Raw genomic sequence first — 21300 nt, 5'->3', positions numbered from 1 at the left:
ATACTTGCCGCTCATACCAAAAAGAGCGTCGATATATTGCGCTCGTCGCCCGGCGAAAAAAAGGGCCTTGGGTAAAAAGTAAAAACTAAAAATAACGAAGCACCAGAAACACATTACAAAAGGCTAAAAAAAATCGATTTGTAAGAAAAAAAAAAACCGCCAGAAGCGGTAAGTACTGCTTGCTCCGTAACGTTCGGCGCTAACCGCTCGGCTACGCCGCTTTTTTTTTTCTTTATTGCCTGTTTTGAGTTCACATCAATTCAAAAAAGGTCCATAATAATGGTAAAACTCGCAACAACCAGACTTCGGCTGTCACGAAAGGTTTAAAATTTCTTGAGGACAGCCAGTTCATCGAGCACACTGATCCAGTCAGGTGGATCAGAAAGCACCCGGTACGTTTCTCTAAGGAGCAGCACACACTCGATAAAGTTCTCGCGTACAGAACGCGTGTTGACATCTGCATGTTGCACTTGCATCCTTGTTTTCCACAGGCTGTGGAGGCCCAAGACCATGACTAAATTCAAAGGAATACCCTCACTCTCGACTGGAAGGAACCGTATGCCATACGGATCTAACGGAAGGTCTTTCTTTAGTGTTCTCTGGTCACAAGAACCTTGGAAATATTTCTAGTTTTTATGTCATGACCCCATTTACAATAAAGTGTTTCTGCTACCGGTCTAAAAATTACAACTTCTTGATCATCGGCGCATGCTGCCTGCTCTCACGTCTTGCAACTAATGTTCTGGATGCCTATGCGCACTATATTGTGCACTGGATCCATTTTAACATATGGAATTTTACAGCGCTGGCAAATGTAGTGGCGCCGGCACTTCGGTCATGTTCTGCTACCGTGGATGTAATTTTCGCTGAACACGGAGCTGTAGCACAAACCTTGAAGGAAAAAAGTGCGACGAAGCTTCAAAACTGACAAGCGCAGCAGCGAGGACACTATTTTGCTGGTAACTAAATCTTATTTGTATGTAAACATGTCAGGAAGCGTTGCGATGACCGAGGGCTCGGTTTGTTTATACACAGTGCAAGAAGAAGCGCAAAAGCTTGAGAAACATTTAAAGTATTGTGCATTACAAGCGCTCTGTTTTTTTTTCTTCCTTTATGGGCCCATATAACTTACTCTCTTCATCGTTTTATTTATTTCGGCTGAGGCCGTCATTGCGAGTACGCTGTTGCCAAGTTGGCCCTTGAGGGATGCGACGCCGCGGGCCGCGCCGGCTCGCTAGCTATCACGGAGTCTCCGCTTACGTCATAGCGTGCGTCACTCAACTCCAACTACGTAGTTGGAGGCCACAGTTTGAATTCGACCGGCGGGAACAAGAAAAAACCTCAACTTCTTATCGCAATATCTCAGCAATTATTCGATGTTTTGCTGCCGGATATGCGGCGACAGTGTCACCAAATGTAGTTTATTAGATTTTCATACCATCTTTGGATGTCTTTAGTGTCCCTTTAAGTCTATTTATAGGGCCAGTCTGTAACAATCGTTGTTAACCTCACGATATATATACAACAAAGTCGTCGGCGTATAAGTGTGTGTGAGACGAGACACAGTTAGACACAACATGAATATATATTTTAAAAAATGAAAGGATCCAGAACAGAGCCCTCAGGCACACCCGCCGTTAAATTTATTAATTGAGAGTCATGGCTGTTAGTATTATTGAACTGAGAACGGTTAGAAAACATTCAAGTTATATTAATAGACCAGTTGCAAAACCTACAAGTCAGCTTCCCTGTGAGGCAGGAATTCGTGTACAATATGGCGACAGAACCTGACTCAGGAATAATAGACTCTTTGCAAAACTCCGGGAAGTCATCTTGTCTGCAGCGCAAAAAACCTCTGCACCATGGCGGCCAAACCTGTTTTGAGAGCCGAAGTTGGGTACAGTGCAGGAGATGTCTATTGTGGCAATAACGTCCACGTCCATTTCCTGCACCTCTCTGCCTGTTGTTACTGCCGCAATTATGGTATTAGAGGCCATCCGGGAAGCCATTTCCTCTCAAGTGCCATTCATATCGCCTCTCCCGTGCTTATGCTTCCTCCTCGTTTTCAAAAGGGAAGGAATACCGCTCCCCATGTTCATGCATGACATCAGGCTTGACACAGAAGTATTCTGCGCTGCACCCAACTTCTGCCCCCAAAACAGGTTTGGCCGCCATGGTGAAGGGGTTTTTGCTGTGCAGAGAAGCTGACTTCCAGAGTTTTGCAAAGGGTCTATAGTTAGGTGCAGTGCATGCATCTACTACAGTCCAGGCTGCTTCGGTTGCAGTTCCCGTCGCACAGGCCATTGTGAGGGAACATGTTTTCGGGCATTCTTAACGCGGAAATAAAGGGGGGAAGCGCTGTCACCCTGGGGGTGAGGAAAAGATTTATACCGCTGTCAGACGGGCATTTCGAAGGCCCTCGAACCGAATGCCTATCGACTCGAATGCCTGCGAAAGCTGCCACACAAGCGTTTGCAATGGCCATTGAGTCGATAGTCTATCAAGTACACGGAACTTCTCGTAATCACAATGGACAATAGCTACACCGCCAACCTCTGGGAATACCTAAGCGCAACTGGACTTCACTCCTGCTTTTAACTTTCTATCTCCTGCATCCCATTCCCCCTTTCTCAACTTATGCCTTGTGGCAAACTTTTCAAAGAAAAAAGTCAACGGAACAGCTCAGAACTTTATCAAGATCTCGAAGGCCTTCGAACGTCACGCAAGGTTGCTAGCGTTGACCCGAGGAGCGTCACGCACACACGTGTACAGCGTGTTTACGATACAAAACGTGAACAAGCGTTATTATTGTATATCTGTAATTTACGCAATAAAATATTAATATCGGTAATAATTTTAAAATAGCATCGCTCTTTTCTTAAGGCTCATTATTTATGTACTCTCTGCGACTGTAACATACGCCTCCGAGAAAAGCAAGCACACTGAAAAGCCCAGCCTTATGAACGCATTAGAAAAAAAAAAATTCTCCTTGAATAACAACGAAACACCTGCAGTTACTAAAAAAAATAGGTAACAGCTATATTTTATTTTGCATTTATAGAGAGATTTTAATTCTTTAAGCAAAACCGAAAGCAATGATAGCGGCGCTGCAGTAGTTTGGCGCCACAAAGTGTAGCACCGGTTCAACTCCTTCGAGTTCGATCGCGATTGAAAATATCTGGGGCATTAGAATAGTGGACCCTAACCGGATAGGGCAATAGTGGGACGACAATGCGCACGCGTGGAATGCTGCGAAGAATGGGTGCGGGAATTACCCTACGCGCCAGTCGATGTGTCAGCACTGCACCCAACTATTACACTAAGGTAAGTCTATGCCGCCATTGGGCAGGAATTCTTGCCGCACAGGGAAGCTGACTTCTAGGCTTGCAACTGGTCTATGTATGTTAGAATCCAGTTCTAATGCAGAGAGTTTAAATGGAGAAGTTTGTAATTAACTGTTTCAGAGTTTTAGTAACTTCGAAGAAAATGCAGTCTGCCTGAGAACTGTTGCCTATTACATACTTGATGAGATAAAACGAAGAGATTAACTGAAGTTTATGCAAGACAAAGAAACAAACTTCACAACATGTAGAGCAAAGTTGGGTAACACATGGATCTGGCTAGCTCCGACTAGCCGAACATAGAACCGTGATTGGTTGATTGCTGCTTACCACACCCCTCCGGACTTTCCTAGATTCCCAGAACTGTCAAATCTTTCCCGGGACACATATGCTAGCAAAGAGCAACAAATGTCAAAGCATACAAATGTCAGTGACCCCAGGGACCATATTAGCTTGCGAATCCGGGTCTCAGGCCCATAACCTTAACTTGTACCCAGGCCACCACACTCTTACAGTGTGGTGGCCTCTTACAGCGAAAGGAAACAACAACAAACCAAATACCGGATCCTTTCAGCTCTTTCCTCGGTAACCCCTTGTCTCCTACGCGTGCCACTGTGCACCATGGTTGGCCTTCAGCATTGCTATTGTTGCTGAAACGACCCCTCCAAGCAGATGCATCTCCCTTTTTGCCACACGCGGGCTTTGTGGTTGCAGTCTCAACTCACCAGTTGTTAGACGCTGTTCGCCAGCCATTCCAACAGCCTCCGCAGATGTTTTACACTCCGCCAATACCTGGATGTCGACAAGTGCCATCGTCCTGTGTGCACACAAGGAGCGCTGACGCTTGACTGTGCCCACCACGTTTCCTCGTACCAATACCGACCATTACGTATGCCATCACATATACGCTTGTGATTACACTATTATGTTTAAGTCATCGCGTTTACTATTGGCAACATACTAACAAAACATAGCCACTATGTTAATGGTTGAAGAAGGTGCACAAACGATCAAACAAGTAACGTGTCCATTTTTCTTTTGTTATGACCTAAGGAAAGAGCACAAATACAGCGCTCTTAACTCTCATCAAATATTGCCCATCATATCGTCGCAAAGGGCTCAAAATAAAATGCGATTTTATGCAATATTTCTGCATTATACAATAGCTAACTTAGTCAAACAGATGACTAATAATCCCCTGTTAAAAAGCCGGTCAGTAAATTAGGAAGTCTGTTACAAAGGCTCCCACTTTCAATTGCTTCCCGCTGCCAATTGCTTGTTCCATCCGCTATCCTTCCCATTTCTTTCCCGCCAGCTCGGAATTTCCGCGGCCGTCAACGTTCTTTTCCTTTCTTTAAGATTATTATTTTAGTGAACCCCGACCACCACAGCCTTTTCAAAACGCACTCTGATTTAAGCCCTCCGTTGAACAGGTGCCTCTGACTGACAACACCAACGTGGAGACCTGCAGACAAGGAAGAAGGAAACGGAAAGTAGAGAGCGATAGGAAACTTATCACTTTTCGGAAATTATTGATACTTCTCGGAAAGGAAGGCAGTTGCGTTTTCCTTCTCTCTTTCAGCGCAGATGGCACGCCTACTCAGGTGCACGCCGCTCAGTGGGCTCGTGCGAGGTTCCAGCCGTTCGGTATATTATTGTTCTTATATAAAAATAAGAATAATGTTTATTTACCATCTTGAGAATGTTAGGTGCACTGGCAAAAAAGCCAGTGGAAAGGCTTGACGAGGCCGACACACCCTACAGAGCCATTGCAGTGGTACATAGCATAATATCACTTTTACAAACAAGGACAAATATAATCAACCGATTTTTCATTATCTGTACATTTGTTCACACTATTTATTCAAATTATGCAGGAGAGTGTAGCTCAGCATTTGGTAACCATAATTTGTTCGGATCTTAGGTATAGCCATTTGGGTGTCGTTCGTGTAGCGTATATTGACTCTTTGCGTTGCAATCCTGACAGCTTTATCGCCAGGCAGTTGCTATTGTGAACGCCGATTTCATACCACCGCAGGAGTAAAGTTGCGTATAATTATGGCAAACGGGTAATTCGAAGTTCATTGATAATTGTTTCAGTGTGTCCAAGTCGGGGAGCATTCATAACATTTCGAGCGGCTTTCTTTTGATGGAGGTATAAGCGGGTAATATCAGTAAAAGTCGTGGTACCCCACACCAAAAAACAATACTTAACAACAGAAGGAAACAAAGCATTATACAATATTTCCTTAATACGCTTCGGCATAAAATATTTCAGTCGACACAAGATACCGACAACATTTGACAGCTTGCTCACCACCATATCAACATAATCATTCCAACTCAAATTCTTGTTGAAAACAACGCTCAAGCTTTTTACCGCCGAGACCGTTTGTATGCGTGACACACCGATCTTTAAACTGAGTGGGGACATGTTTGTCAACTTGTTTCGGGGCCTGAACAGCACAGCTTTCGTTTTTTCAGTGTTTATGTTTAAAAGATTATTTTGGCACCATTCTAGAAGCGACTGTAGGCATTTTGAGGCTTGTTTCTCTGAAAAATAAACTGGTGTCGTCAGCATAAATAACAAAAGTTGGTAGATTACTGATACGGACAATGCATTGACGTAAAGAAGAAACAGCAACGGTCCCAAGGTACTACCTTGCGGAACACCAGAAATCACGAGCTTGACATCTGATAAGTCATTGTTAATTTTTGCTTGTTGTGATCGAGAACTTAAATAGGACTGTAATATATGAAGAACCTGTCCGCGGAAACCGCAGTGTTGAAGTTTAGCCAACATTATTTTGTGACTTATGCCATAAAATGCTTTTAAAAAAACAACGAATATGCCAAGATTTGAAGTTTGTGCTCAAAAGACTCTAAAATTAGCTCTTTTTGTGTTAGCAATGCAGTCTCTGTTGAAAATTTCTTTTCTAAAACCATGCTGACTGGGCGTTATTATGTTCTATTTGTAAAAAAAAAAAAAAAGAAAAAAAAACGTTATATTTGTGTGAACATTATCTATGTCCCGGCCAGCGACACGAGTTTTGATAAGATGAAGAATAACGTCGATGATGCCCAATTTCGTCCCGAATGATATCGGCTTTTAACACAAAGCATTTGGTTTGGTTTAAAGGGTTTAGCGTCCTAAAGGGACTATGGCTACGAGGAAGCGCATAGTAAAGACCACAGTAAATTTCGACCACCTGCGGTTCTCTCAGAACCACTGTCTGTCGACGCAAAGCACAGGGGACTGTTGATTTTCGCTTGCATCTAAAAGCGGCCGGCGTAGCTGGAATTCGATGCTCGACTGGTGTACTCGACTACACCGACCAGTCGAGCGACCTAACCCCTCACCCACCGCGGCAGGGCTCAAATCCATCCGCTGGCATAATGAGGTCAGCGGATTTTGAATGCAGTCCACCGTTGAACACTACCCAATACAAAGTGGCAGACAGTGGATGTGGTATTCAGATGACAACCATGCTTGGGAGGTTCTGTCCTTGTGGCGCCGACATTTTTCAATGCTATCAACACTATGTAAACGGTGACTGAAAACGAAGAAAAATGCAGTTTTTAGGAAGGAGGAACTGAGGTTTCTTGGGAGTGGATGTGCAGAAAGAAAAGAAAGGACGGCCAGAAAGTGAAGACGGAAAAAAGATGGGAGGGGTTCTGGTAGGGGCCAGCGGAGAAAAGTATTTAATCTAACAAAACACAATGGATGCGGCCAACCCATCATTTCCTTACCCCTGTGCGTTCAACAATGTACAATGGACATATTCGCACAAACACACGCGCAAAGTGAAGGCAGAAACTGCTAGGTGCCGCTCGCGCACATGTCTCCTCTTAGAGCTAGTGACGGAATAAAAAAGTGGCCTTCCCGAACAATTTGTGGCCCATGACAGCCTTGCAAACGAACCTGTATGGGACCCCTCCCCGCATTCGTGTAGGAACTGAAGGCCAATTTCTTCCTGAAAGCATGGAGGTATGGTGTTGAACACAGCCAAAAGAATCGCTTTGGGTTCGCTTGTAAACAAAGAAACTTTCCCCGGCGTTTTGATGAGCAAGCAGGGGGTAGCTCGGTGCAATCCACAGCAATGCGCCATCGTTGTTATCGATGTTCTCGAGGTCCGGGTTTTCCAAACTGTCACCGACACGCGCGCTTTTGGTCATTGACCGACCTTTGCGCCATAAGTCACCGATAACCTTTCTCTGCAACAAGGGGAGTGAAGCCCGACTCCGCTCCATTCGCGTGTTCACCTCCTAACCGCACCCGCGCCACGCCGCTGGCGGAGCACTACGCATCGGCGACAGGCGGCGCAGCCCACGGCGGCGAGAGCCGCTCCTCCGCTGCCGTCTCCCCCCGGCAAGTGAGTCACACCCAGAGAACGGCGGCTCCTCCTCTTCCTCCAGCAGCGGCGCGTGCTGCTCTTCCTCGCCGGCGGCTTCTGCCCACCCGCGTGCACAGACCGGCCACATTGGAGTACCAATCGCTGGTAAACCGGCTGCTGCATCTCTGTGCTCGCTGTCGGCGGATGCCCCTCGCCAGCCACACGCTGTTCGGGAGAGTGTAGCTCACTCATCGCGTCTCCGCCTGCTCCCTGTCATTGACTCCGTCGAGCGAAGCAACGTTCTGTCACCGATCCGAGCGGCATCTTCAGTGACAAGAGGCGGCATGGCTGCCGCCGCATCAGCGTCGGCGGCGCTGGCACGACACGCGCTACAGCTGCTCAAGACCGTGGTGCGGGACGCGTTCGCCGTGCTGGCCGTGGTCGTCTTCTTCATGACGCCCCTGGCAGCGCTGCCGTACACGCGCGCCTACGTGCCCAACACCTACACGCTGTCCAACTCCAACTGCTCGGCTTGGGCACTGCGCATCTTGGGCTGGCTGCTGCTGCTGCCCGGCACGGTGTCCGTGCTCTTCGTGCTGCTCGTGCTGCCGCCCCTGTGCATACCACGCCGCTGGAAGTACCGCGCTGTCGTCGAGAACTACAAAGTCGGGCCCCAGACCACGTTCCGTTGGGAGTCGCCCTTCTTCGACCGCAAGTACCGGCTCTGATGCGCTACGCCGGCGAAGACGATGACAGCCGGCCGGCAACGGCTGCTGTCTCGCTTCTTAGGAGAGAAACACGGAGGTTGGTGAACCTTGCGTTTATTTCGCATTTTCCCTCAGGGATGCGCCGCTTACGGGGAAATACTTGTCTAGAAGCTACCCTACACGTCGTTCATATTCAGCAACTGTGCAGTTTTTATTTTAGTTGTCAGCACTGTCCTTGTGTTTTCTAACGTACGGTGTAGCACATCTAATATGATTATCGTAATCGCGTTAGAAAAAGCGGATTTCTCTAGCTTCGGCGTAGCGTGAGAGAAACGTATGCCTCCGTCACGCGCATACTTGCAACGCTCGCGTAAAAAAACTATACAGAGGTGGATAAGGACTTTGAAGGTTAACACCGAAACGAGAAAGCACGAATACTTTTAGAGCTCTGAATCGCCGGCATGTTCCATCGCTGTTGCTGTCATCGTTGCCTCGAAGCGCAGTGACCTTGCTTCTAAAGCCACACAGCCTCTGAAAGCTCAGCTCCACGCACAAACTGATATAGGGTTCACCAATATAAAAGGGAACCAAGACTGAACATCCTGTTAAATAATTATCTATATAAAACAAGACCGTTTTCTCTCTAATCTAACTAGATTTCACTGTGGCGTATCATATCTAAAAGTCATTCTTAGTTGAAAAATAGCCACCGTTTAGTGCAAACTGATTCTTTCCTTTCATTTTTGGGGCTCCAAAATGAGGGCTTGAAAATTATGCCTGATAACCGCGGCTTGTTGCACGGTGACCGCAGTGTGCAAAAATTTCCCGATGTGACCGTCTAGTGGCTCGTAACTATTCCAACTGGCAAATTCTCATTAGATTTACGAATTCACTACGTTGACAGTGGGCTCTTCTGAGCTTTGAAGGTGGCCGACACTGAAGCGTGAGGTCCTTATTCCACATCGTTTGAAAACTCTATTATAAATTAATGCGCGCATGTCGAAACCGAGGGAGCGCTAGCGAAGTTCACTGCAGTGGTAGGTAGTATTCTGATTGGTTTCGTCCTCTGTTTGTCCCACCTACGCTGCGACCGCACTACGCGAGTGGTTTGCGTTGTGCGTCAGTCCCTGCCGGATCGAAACCATGTACTCACGTTTTGTTTTTTGCATGCCATAGGTATCACGAATACCGTTAAATGCGCTCTAGGGCGGCACGGTTGACCGCGTTAAGGAGGCAATGCCGGGCAGTTGGAGTGATTTGATGGACCTTTTTCAAATAGCGCTACTGCGCATGCGCGAAGCCTCCTTGGTCGCCATTTTGGCCGGGATGCCACGCTAAGTCGGGGGATGACTTCGCTGCACGTGCTTTTCCAGGAAACGACGTCCCCCACTTCATCGACGCGACGAGAGGGGGGGGGGGGGGGGGGGTAGCAGTTCCTGGCCCTACGGGGCTGGGACGGTAGGTCAATGCCGCTTGCGGTGGGGGTTAGCCAGCCACCGAATTTTATCTGTTGTAGGCTGTCATTGCACCCGCCACTGCTTCGGTGGTGGACGACGGCTGTTGTTGTGGTGCTCGTCTTTCTCTCCCTCTTCTTTTTCCTTTCTTTATTTTCTCTTCTGTCCGCACGAGTAGAGTCCCGAACACGAGGCAGGGAGGTGGCTCAGCTACAGAGCCAGTAGCAGGCCCGTGCATTTTCTTTTCCTTCTTCCTATAGCCACAACAACAACGCTACGAACTGCTGCGCATTAATTGCGTGCAGGGCTGGCATCTTCTAGGCCTTCGGAATGGACGCATTATATTGTCCCCGCCTCCCCCAGCTTTCCTCATCAGAGAAGACACCGCCAGGTTCTCCAGCTTCCTGTTGTCATTGTTATGTTTTAACAGGTACTAAAAGGGAGGGGGGGGGGGGGGGGTCTTTACAGCATCACAGATGGCTCACGCGTCCCTGCACAGGCTAGGCGAGACCAGCCTACACTCAACTACTGTTTGGAAAGTAAGCCCAGCCCCATACTAGGAACGAATTTCTGCACAAATTCTCGGCAACCCTTCCTGTCAATCGTACTTCGTCTGGCAGCTGCAAGAGAAATACGCTACTGGAAAAAGGTCTATTTTTCTGTAACTGAAGTTCCACTACCAGTCGAGGCCCCCTGTCACGCATGACTTCAAGGCCATCTTCAATGTGACAGGGTATTACCTTTCCAATTACAGACGGGGTTTTTACCTTAACAGCTGGCTTCTTCACAAGATGCTTGTATTACTGCTAATTTTTTTCTTTGTACTTTTGGGCGAGTGAGTACTCATATATTGCTGCTTGACGGAGCGCGCACAGAATTGCGGTGTCCTGTAATTCTTCCGCAGAAATGTACGTGTTCACCTGCTGCCATCGTTCTGGCAATAAATGGACCTTTTTCCAGTAGGTGCGGCAACCAGAAGAAACGCGCTTGACGGGATGGGTCGCCGATGACGAGTGGCGAACCCGCCCGTCTCTTTGCGTTTCAGGCGAACTAGGGGAGACTGGGACAATACAATGCGCGCATTTCCGAGGGCCTAGAAGATGCGTTCTTCGCGTCGATGGAGCGATGGACGTCGTTGCATGGAAAACCACCTGCAGCGAACGCCTCTCTCTATTTTCGCCTCGCACACCGGCGAAAACGGCGGCCGAGGAGGCTTCGCTCATGCCTAGTCAGTGTACTAGACAAAGGTCTATTGTGTGCTGAATTTTAAATTCGGGGTAAGTCAGGATATGCTTGCCTTCCTTTGTATGCAAATTGCTGTTGCGTAATCACCTTAAACAGAAGAAAGGAAGCATTTGCGTTAGGAAACATGCCCCTCTTACAAAATAGTATGGCGCATACACGGGCAATTCGAAGCCATTGCTATGGCCTGCCGCACGAGCTATTGGGATTCCAATTTCACGGTCACTAATACCTGAGAATTTGGTGTGGTAAATCTGCGCTGGGTAGAGCCATATCTCCTCCTACAATGAATAAACTGTTTCAATATTACAAACACTGACAGTTCTTAAGCTTCAGTCGTCTAAAATTAACGCACTGAAGTTGCTGTTATTTTTAAGTTAGAGATATTTGAAAACAAAGCTTGCCGGTATCGCTCAAGAGGAAAGTATACAACAGTTGCATCTTACCTGTACTTACCTATGGGGCTGAAACGTGGAGACTAACAAAGAGGGTTCTACTTAAGTTGAGGGCAGTGAAGAGGGCTATCGAAAGAAAAATGGTAGGGATAACGTTAAAAGCTAGGAAACGTGCAGAATGGGCCAGAGAAATAAGTCAAGTCACTGACATTCTAGTGGAAATGAAGAAGTAGAAATGGGCATGGGCAGGACATGTAGCGCGAAGAAAGGATAACCGATGGTCGCTTAGGGTGACAAAGTGGATTCCAAGGGAAGGAAAGCGTCGCAGGGGGCGGCAGAAAGTTAGGTGGGGCAGATGAGCTTAAGAAGTTTGCAATGGTCAAGTAGATGCAGCTAGCACTGGACCGGGTTAATTGGAGGAATATGGGAGAGACCTTCGCCCTGCAGTGGGTATAGTCATGCTGATGACGATGTACAAATACATCACATTTCGTCTCGATAAGCATGCAGCGTTGGGGGCGACGAGGACGGCAATCATGGGCACTTAATTTCAGAAGCCTTAATTTTTCACTAGGACAGCTTCCACAGATGGTCTACCAGATCACAACCACTATTTTTGCAGGCATTGTGGGGTACCTTTTGTTGTTTGCGGTCACAAAATGCCCTAGCTGGTATAGCGGCATGACGAATACACAATGCTATTGCGGGCCGTCAAAGCCATTACAGACGGCAGGCGAGGCTACCCAACTTTGCTTTCCCTATCCTGTTAAGGCGGCTGTACTGTTTTCTTTTTCTGCGCAGTTTCTCTCGACTCTGTCTATACCTTAGACGTAACGAGGATTCTGCTTTTTTTTTTTTTTTTTTTTTTTTTTTTTTTTATCATGCCCGTAACGGTGCGCACAAAACGGGGGCTTTCGTGTTGTCTGGGCCTTCTAATCCTTTTTTGCTCCCAAGAGTCGGACTGACCTCATGCGGATGCTTGTTTCAGCAGCGTATTCGGGCTGTCACGTAACCACGAGGCTGCGGTACGGGTTCGCCGGCCGGCCTTATTTTGCGCGGCTTCCTCGTCGCGGCCGTTGTGTTTTCAGCTCTCGTTTCAAACTCGTTACGTAACTCGGCATGCGAGTCCCTTTTCTATTCAGGGCTATTCGCTACTCGTGAATCGCAGAAATAAAAAAGACACGTTTAAAAGTTTATTGTGCTTCCCCGTGTCGCGTCTCCGCGTCGGTGTGCACTTCCTGCAGGCTGCTGCGGCGGCTATCTCCCTCTCCCTGCTTGAGCTCCCTCCGTCGTTTCCCTTCCCTCCCAGCTCGGTAAAGGTGTTCGGCAGGAGTGCAAAGGTTGCTGTGCCTTTCCGTTCTTCGTGAAACATTTGCATTTGCTACTTATGGAAACTACGCTGGGGATTTTTATGCTAGCAGCAGAAACTCTAGCTAAGACAGTAATAGTAACTTACTGGTAGCGGCGACGACTCGCCACTTGCCGTAGGATAACTGGGATAGTGCGTTGCTCGCTGTAACGAAAGTCCTTTGCAGCTGACCGCGAACACACCGAGCCAAAAAAAAAAAAAAAAATTAATCGTAAGTCATCATGTAATTAGCGAGGACAGAAAGCTTGATCTCGCTGGAGTTGGCACCCCGATTTCTTCAGCAGAAAAATAAGCAGATGACGAGGACAGGTTAAGAACACAGGACGAGTGAATGTTTATAATAAGGTTGTACAGGTTTGTCATGCTGTTTCCTCGAAGGCAAATCATATACGAGCGACATAGAAGTGTGCATGGATCATGAGATGCATGTGTAACAGAGACTTTTTTTTTTTTTTTTTGCTCTACAATAGAAGGGGCATTTGCGTACTGGTCAAGTGCTCTGGCTATTTCAGTTTCCACAATAATGTACAGCATCAGCTTCTCAATGTGTCAATCACAGGTTCGCGTAAATTCTCGTTTGCAGTGGTGCGGCTCGTCTTGCTGTGCATGAAGCTCTGGGTCTCCGCCAAAAGCTATGTGAGCGTTTTAGTGGTATTCTTGAAATGGCGCACTGGCTTACACAATAGCAAGCCTAAACATTTTCGATTAAACATTGTTCAGCAGCCTGGCATCCACCTTTCCGAGAACAGATTCAGCAGCATTATGTATTGAGCTTTATAATCGAGCGAGCAAAACAGCTTATTTTCCAAGAGCCAACATGGTCGCGACCGCAGAAGCTGCGTCTCATGGTATGCAGTCCTGGTAAAAAATGCTTGTTTCAGTACTGCGACCAGTGGAGGAAAGTCGTGCTTAAGGAGGAATCATTAGTATGCTGGCGGTCCGTACGCGTTAGGTTCGTTTCACATGCTGCGACTGCAAGCGAAAATTTTCGGTGCAGTCGGTGACGCCGCAGTGCGATTTCGCACAGCGCTTTCACATGCAGCAAACCCGCGTGCGAATTCGGGGAGAGATACCGTCAGGGTTGTTTGATGTTTCGTAGAAAACGCGTACGCAGAGCGTGTTTGATTTATATAATTTGATGTATTTTTAGATTCTAAGTGGCAATTCATACGTGTGTATGAAAACGTGCAGTTTTTCAGCATACAAAAAGCGCGTTGCTGCGCCGAAGGAAACCACTCGGACGTGAAAACAGGGATGTTTTATGGGGGCGCGCGCTCTCTTTCGATACTGGGCGTGCCAGCCCAGTATCGCGACACTCCTCGGCCCCTCGTTGGTCAGTCGCAGAACGACCGCGCCGACACTGCGACTGAATTCCAACCTGTTGGCAGTCTAACTTCTCTTTTTCGCCGGTACCTCGAGCGAACGACTGCTCGAACTCGGGGGGCATAACACGTGGGCAGAATTGGCGGAGGCAGTGCGAGTCTCCCAATTAGAGACTAAGCACGACCGAGACGGGCAGGGTAATCCTTGCAAAAGTAGGCCTCAACCCAGACAGGGGAGTTCAAAAAAAGGTCGCAATTAATAGTGAAATCAGGATTGCCTTGGTAGTCCCCCCTCCCTAGGAATATGCATCCGGAATTTAATGTTGAGAGAAGGGTCAAACGAGCAGAAGCTCTAGAGCGACGGTTCAAGAACATGGGAGAAACTGAAGTAGTCTATGTTGATGCGGCAAGCGGCAGAAAAGGTGCGGCGGTAGCTTCGGTAGTCGATGGCCGAGGGCCGCTGGTATCAGCGGCAGCCATCAGAGGCCGCAACATAGAGACTGCGGAGGAAGTTGCGATAGCGCTAGCTTGCGTAGGAACAGAAGCCAAGTTCATAATTAGCGACAGCAAAACTGCCATTCAAAATTTTGGGAAGGGGAGGATATCGCCGGAGGCGGCCAAAATCCTCACCCAAAGAACGATAAATAGGAAAATTCTGTTAATTTGGACACCCGCTCACGCTGCCGTCCCTGGTAACGAGGCGGCTCACGAGCTAGCCCGAGCTCTCTACTTCCGGGTAGCCGTCGAGCCCCCCGAACACTGGGCATACGACGAGCGTCTGCAAAGGTACGGGGAAATTATCGACCATTATAAATTGGGACGTAGACTGGTACCCCCGCCAGATTATAGACTAAATAATAGAGAAGCTGTCGCGTGGAGGCGGCTACAAACTAATACGTTCATGAACCTGGTCTGGGCGTTTCACACGTTACCAGACCTTAGGGACAATGATCTCTGCAAACACTGTGGGGCGAGAGGGACCTTCGACCACATAATTTGGGAGTGCCCACAATCTCCAGGGATAGGGCAAAATATTACAAGTAGAGAAGCCTGGGATACCCTGCTGCGAAGCGCGGACCCTGCGATCCAGCACCGCACCGTCCATCTGGCGGAAGAGGCCGCAACAAGCCAAGGGCTACCTGCCAGCCTGTAATCCGCGGGCGCACGACTCCCCGTTTCCGATGGAATTAAAAGTTGTACAACCAACAACCAACCAACCTGTTGGAAACGCCTCTGCGGCTAGACCGACGAGAATCGCAGCGTCGCAGGGCAAAAATCACATCATGTGAAACGGGCCTTAGACGCGGAAAAGACCAAAGGTAGCTTGCTAGATCACTGACCCCGAAGCTGGCCGTCCCCATGGGAGCAGAGAGGCAATGGTGTTGAGGCAAAGCTCGAGTGAATCACATTGATCCTGTGCATCTGATGGGATGTGCCCGATACCGTTATGCCGGAAATCTTAAAAAGGGCCACAGAAGTTGATGTATCTATGTTTGGAGACCTTTCTGCATGATTTTAGGCTAAATATTTGGGGACAAGGAAGGGTCTGATCACTGAAATATCGGAGTTGCTGACTTTGGCGTAAGCATCGTGTGTAGCTCTACTTCAGCCCAGAAAGGTTGACAGAGGGTTGTCATACTTCAGTCAGACATGTTTTCGTAACGGATGCTCTGCTATCGGCCTTACCAGTACATATCAACCGGATGATAGAAGAAAAAGATCTCAGTGTAATCAGTCCCTGTACTTAGCATTTTTTTATAACGAAAAAAAAAAGTTTGACTCTATCGAAACCTCAGCAGTTAAGCAGGTATGACAAAACCAATGTGTAGACGAGCTATATTCGAATTCAGACGGCATTCTTAGCGCTAAAAAAAAAAACACACGCACACAAAAGAAAAGCAAGGACACGGGACAGGACATGGGAAGCGCCTGTCCCGTGTCCTTCCTATTTTTTTTTTTTTCATGCGTGTGTGTTTTTTTAGCGCTAAGAATGCCGTCTGAAGCTGAAAACCACCTAGCCCGTCTACAAGTATTTTTTTTTAACGTATTCGAAAGTACTAGAATATATCTTTAGTGGCTGCACATCAACTATTGTTCTGCATAAGGAATGTAATAGAATTCCCATAAATAAACCTGTTAGAGAAGGAGACGCGATCTTCCCAGTACAATTCACAGCTTGCCTATAGAGGAAGTATTCAGAGACTTGGAATGGGAGCAGTTACAGATAATAGCTGATGGAAAATACCTCAGTAATCTGCGATTCGCTGATGGCATTGCCTTGCTAAGTAACACAGGGGATGAACTGCAAAGAATGATTGATGACTTACGGAAAGCAGAAAGGCAGGCTAAAAATTAATGTGCGACAGAGTAAGGTAGTGTTCAAGGAGCCTCGGAAAAGAACACCAGGTAGCGAAGCACTGCAAGTGGTTGGTGAATATATCTACTTAGGACAGGTTGTAACCGCAGACCCGGACCATAAAAGCGAAATAACTAGGAAAATAAGAATGGCACGGATCGCATTTCTTAAGTACTCGTAGATTATGACTAGCAGCTTACCAGTAATGCTCAAGAGGAAAGTATATAACAGTTTCATCTTACCTGTACTCACTTACGGGAGGACAGCTGAGGACAACGTAGAGAGCTATAGAACGGAAAATGGCATGTATAACTTGAGACAAAGAATGCGTGCAGTGTGGGTCGGATAAATAACTCGTTATTGACAGTCTAGGGGAAATGAAGAAGAAATGGGCGGGACAGGACATGTAGTGCGAAGAGAGAATAAAAGATGGTCGCTTTTGTTAACAAACTGGATTTCAAGTAAAGGAAAGCGTAGCAAGGGGCGGAAGAAAGGTGGGCGGATGAGGTAAAGAAGTTCGCAGGGGTCAGGTGGATGCAGCTAGCACAGAACCGGGGTAATTAGAGAAACATGGGAGAGCTAGGCCTTCGCCCTGCAGTGTGTATAGTCACGCTCATGATGATGATAATTATAGTAAGAAAAAAGTGCTAAAGATAATAATAGTAACAAAATTAAGCTTTTTCGATAATAGCGCTTTAAATAGGTGAGCCCTGCCCGTAGCCTCAGTCGGCTCGTATATTGCGTGGGCCTGAATGCTGTAACCATTCACAGCGCTCTTTACTACCGGAAGCTTCGCTCGTAAGCCTGAGCAAAGCATTCAGCGGCTAAACTACACGTTGGAGGAAAGAAGTGATCATTTGGCCCACACGTCAGCACGCGCTGACTGTACAAGCATACGAAGGAGCGGCAGAAAAGAAAACCAGCAAACAAAGCAAAGGTTTTTGAGGCGCGGCGCACCGTACACCTGGCAAGGATGATGAGGAAGTTTGCCTGCTTTCGAGCACACATATGGTCGATAGCTCTGGCGATTATGTTGTATAAGATTCCCGATTAGTCACGCTTCCTTCTTTTCTCTCTTCTAAATGGGACGAAGGGATGTGGAAGGTGAGGAGGTGGAAGTGAGGTGCGCAATTTTTCTGCACCGCAAGTGTAAGCCAGCTCACTGCATGACGTATCCTGGGACGAGATGAATGTGCTGAGCTTTACCGCTAGGTTCAGCATTCCGGTGTTTTCTGCAGTAGCGGTGCGTGTAGGTTATCGCGCTCTGTATAAGAGAGCGCTCTCTTATACAGAGCTACCTGGGCTGCCTGCCACACTCACGACGGCGCCGTCGTGAGTGTGGCAGGCAGCCCAGGATCGAGGTGGTAACCGTAGTATACATGACGCGCTGTCGCTGTTTTGAAAGGGACCAATTACTTTGGAATGCTAAAAGCCAAGCCTGTAACCGTTTGTTTAGATTTGATGAGTCAGCCATGAGTACATACTGCAACGTTCCTTGTAGTGCCTCGTCAAGGAAGTCCCACTGCACCACCTAACTCCTTATAGGTCGTACTGAGTGTTTTTGAACTACTGAAGGCTGAAAGCTTTTGAACCATGCCAATCTCCCCCTCCTTACCCCCCCCCCCCCCCCCCCACACACACACACGCATACATACAAACAGGTATACGCATTTCACCTTGACAAAATTAAAAATATATCCGCTCTTCATCGTGCGCCGTGGCGGAAGGTGATAGTGGGAGCCAGAGAAACCATTTACAGCACATCACTGAACCTCTGACGACGGTATTCAGCCTGGCTGTTTATGACCATCTGGTCGCAAAGCAGGTCGGGATGGGGTTCTTTCATGAGACGAAAGCAGCGTTTGTCCAGTCCTTAATGAACGCCATGCTTATGGTTGTGACCCGGTTTTAATGAAGGGCATTCGTGCGGCGGTACTCTCGAGAGGGCTTCGGTGACACTATGTTTTGTGAAACTACGTTGCAGGCGTGACACATTATGCGTCAGATACCTTGACCCCTCCTTCCAACTTCCGATAAAAAAAAAAAAAAACCGAACAGTAGAAACATTCCAGAACTCATTCTGCCTACTTGAGTTCAAACCTCTACTTGGTTTTATTGACCATTGCTCTTGTGTTCTAGTAGCTGTCTTGTACATAGTGAAATGTTGTACACTATACTTGAGTGAATCTCAGGAAAGGTTTAGCCAAAGTAGGTTTTCGTCAGAAGGAAAAGAAGAAAGGTGGAAATTGAGGTTGGATCAAATGAAAGCACGTTTCAGTTTCAGAAAATGATTGAAGGTGGCACAAAGTAGTGAAGCCTATTTCACCTGACAAAAGCTGAGGCTGTCGTTTACACTATCCAAGGTACCTATGGTGACCACGAAGCAAAACAAAATCTGTATGCGGGAATACAATTCAGTGTAGTCTGTATATAATGTCGACACGTATATAAACGTGAGTCGCAGCATAGCGCGAAGAACGTAAATCAAACCAAATTAATGCAGTTCTAAAAAAGTGCAAAATAAATACAATATAAAGCGTTCTATACGCGCGCAATATAAGAAGGGCGTAGAGCTTTTGATCCGAATTTTCTGTTTGAATTTCGCGCGCATGCAGACGATTCAGGAGATTAGGGGAAGCTTGTCGAAGCATCTCCGTATGATCGTATGTTGTTCATGCGTGCGGCATGTCCTGAATTCGGTATGCCACATGTGTGGAATAAATGTGCTTCAGTTTTAAGGCAACAACAGAATCTAGTATCTAGTGGTATGGAATCTACACGTGCTAGCGTAAAGACATTATTTGCATAAATTCTTTAAGAAAAAATGGGGTTAAAGCGCCTGACAAGGGAATATTTATAAGCTTAGAAACAGTCAGCATATGCAGTATATGTAGAAGACGTTTCTGATGGAGCATGCGGTTTATGTAAAAGAGAGCCTTTGTACCGTAGGCAAGTAAGCAATGATTCATCTGACCACGCTTATTAAAGTGACGTAATTCTGGGCAGTGCAAAGAAATGAAATTTCGCAAATTAGTCGATTTGAGTAATTATCTGATATGAACCGGATATCGCAAGACATTTTTTCACGAAAGCAAGCCCCAGGAAATGACCATTTGCGGAAATCGGCACTCATTTTCTCAGGAAGACTTGTCTTTCAACCAAAATGTCTCGGTCCAAAAAGACACTGTCGCATTCTTTGTGGAAACGAAAATAAGCAAGCACGCTTACAGCACATTTGCACTTTCAAGCCCCGGACCGATTTAGGACAACGAAATCAGTCAGCGAGGATTGCGGATCGGCCTATAAACCACGAGGAATGACGCGGTTGTTAGCCCTGCATACTCTTCAGCTTTTATTCTGCTTATGTGGCTTATTTCCACACCCGTCTTTTGCTCCGTCCGCGGAGTTCGAAACGACGTTGAAGCCCCATCGACGTGTGTTGTCGCTTGTGCTGTTGTTTGTAAGCTTTCGCGCTGCAGGTGCCGTGCTTTCATCTACGCATTTCCATACTTCGAATACTTAGTCGCGCGACCAATTCGCAGCACGATATCCAGCTTGCAGTGATAAAGGATATCTTGAACTCAAATGCACACAACTGCCATTATCAGGACTCGTAATGCACCAAGTAGATTAACCGGTGATGTCTCAGGACAACTGTAGATCAAAACGGCAGCAGTGATATCTTCTGCGATTCTAGCGTTTGTGCTAATTACAAGGAGAGAGAGAGAGAGAGAGAACACCACCCGGGATCACAGGCGCGCTCCAGTAACTACAACGTATGCCAACAAGCTAACATGTGCCTCCTTTCAGCAAAGCTCTATTTTCAAATGCAGTGCTCGGCGTGTAGCCGTGCGTGGAGATAAAATCGTGAGTTTCTCAGCAGTTCGGGTTCCCGCACCGGTCGCCTGACATGTTGTGCAGTGGACGCGAGCGGCCTGACATAGTAGTGGCAAGGATAGCGACGACTCTTCGCAGCAGGATGCCATTCTTCGGTGTGACTCTGTCACCTCAGCGAGGCGATAGCGCTTGTTTTGAAGCCTTTGTTGAGCTAGTGTGTTTTCGTACGCACGCGGGAAACAATCACTCAAAATCTAGCTTGCTTTCCCCACGCCGGCGTTTCATTTGCGACGGCGCTTGCGTAGTGTCAGTTTGTTAGAGGCGCGCCTTCCGCGCTGTCGTTATGGGTGCACCCATCACGTTTTCTTTTTCCTCAGTTGTACTCAAACGATGCTGGAACGCGAGCAGAAAGCGCAGTCTTTGTAAGCGTCGCATACGAACGACCCTGGCAAAACAGTCTCGCCTGGTGGACCCGCCCATGCAGTTCATCACTTGCGCAGCCTGGAGCTCTAATTAATTGTAAAGGCAACGGCTCCTCGAGCGCCCGTTCCGGCCTTCTGCGGCAGCTATGATGGCAAAAAGAAAAACAAGGGACATATAGAAGCGTTACGCAATGCGAACGCTGTCTGCGGGACAAGGCCTCTTCGGGCCGGTCCCTTTCCTATCGTTATCTCTTCCGGCTCACCGAAGTCGGCCCCTGACACGAGTAGACAGAAACAGTTCCAGCGACTGAAATGCACCACTGGCACTGTCACTTAGGTCGGCTTCCACCATTTATCCTTTATTACCAAGCTACAAAAATGTCACTTGCCGACCCTCCTAATGGCAGATCTCCGCATGCTCGGATGGCCGTGTCGTGCCACCCGGACGCCACCTCTTATATACCCAGGGAACCCAGCTTCTATGTCATAGCTTACTTCAAGTTCTTCCCCAAACAACGCGA

General features: G+C 47.4%; 1 protein-coding gene across 1 annotated transcript in view; it reads left to right on the top strand.

The window, feature by feature from the left end:
- The first annotated feature begins 7710 nt into the window (after positions 1-7710).
- The window catches only part of LOC146194899 (uncharacterized), a 75228-nt gene continuing 61638 nt past the window's right edge, over positions 7711-21300 (top strand). The window contains exon 1 of the mRNA XM_084596148.1: positions 7711-8479. Coding sequence (XP_084452274.1) covers positions 8020-8403 — 384 coding nt within the window. The 5' untranslated portion in view covers positions 7711-8019 and the 3' untranslated portion in view covers positions 8404-8479. The remainder of the gene's footprint in view (positions 8480-21300) is intronic.

The sequence above is a fragment of the Amblyomma maculatum genome, chromosome 3, assembly GCF_055883805.1.
Source record: "Amblyomma maculatum isolate TAMU_Amacu chromosome 3, ASM5588380v1, whole genome shotgun sequence".
NCBI classification, from domain to species: Eukaryota; Metazoa; Arthropoda; class Arachnida; order Ixodida; family Ixodidae; genus Amblyomma; species Amblyomma maculatum.
This window is presented reverse-complemented; position numbering and strand designations above follow the sequence as displayed.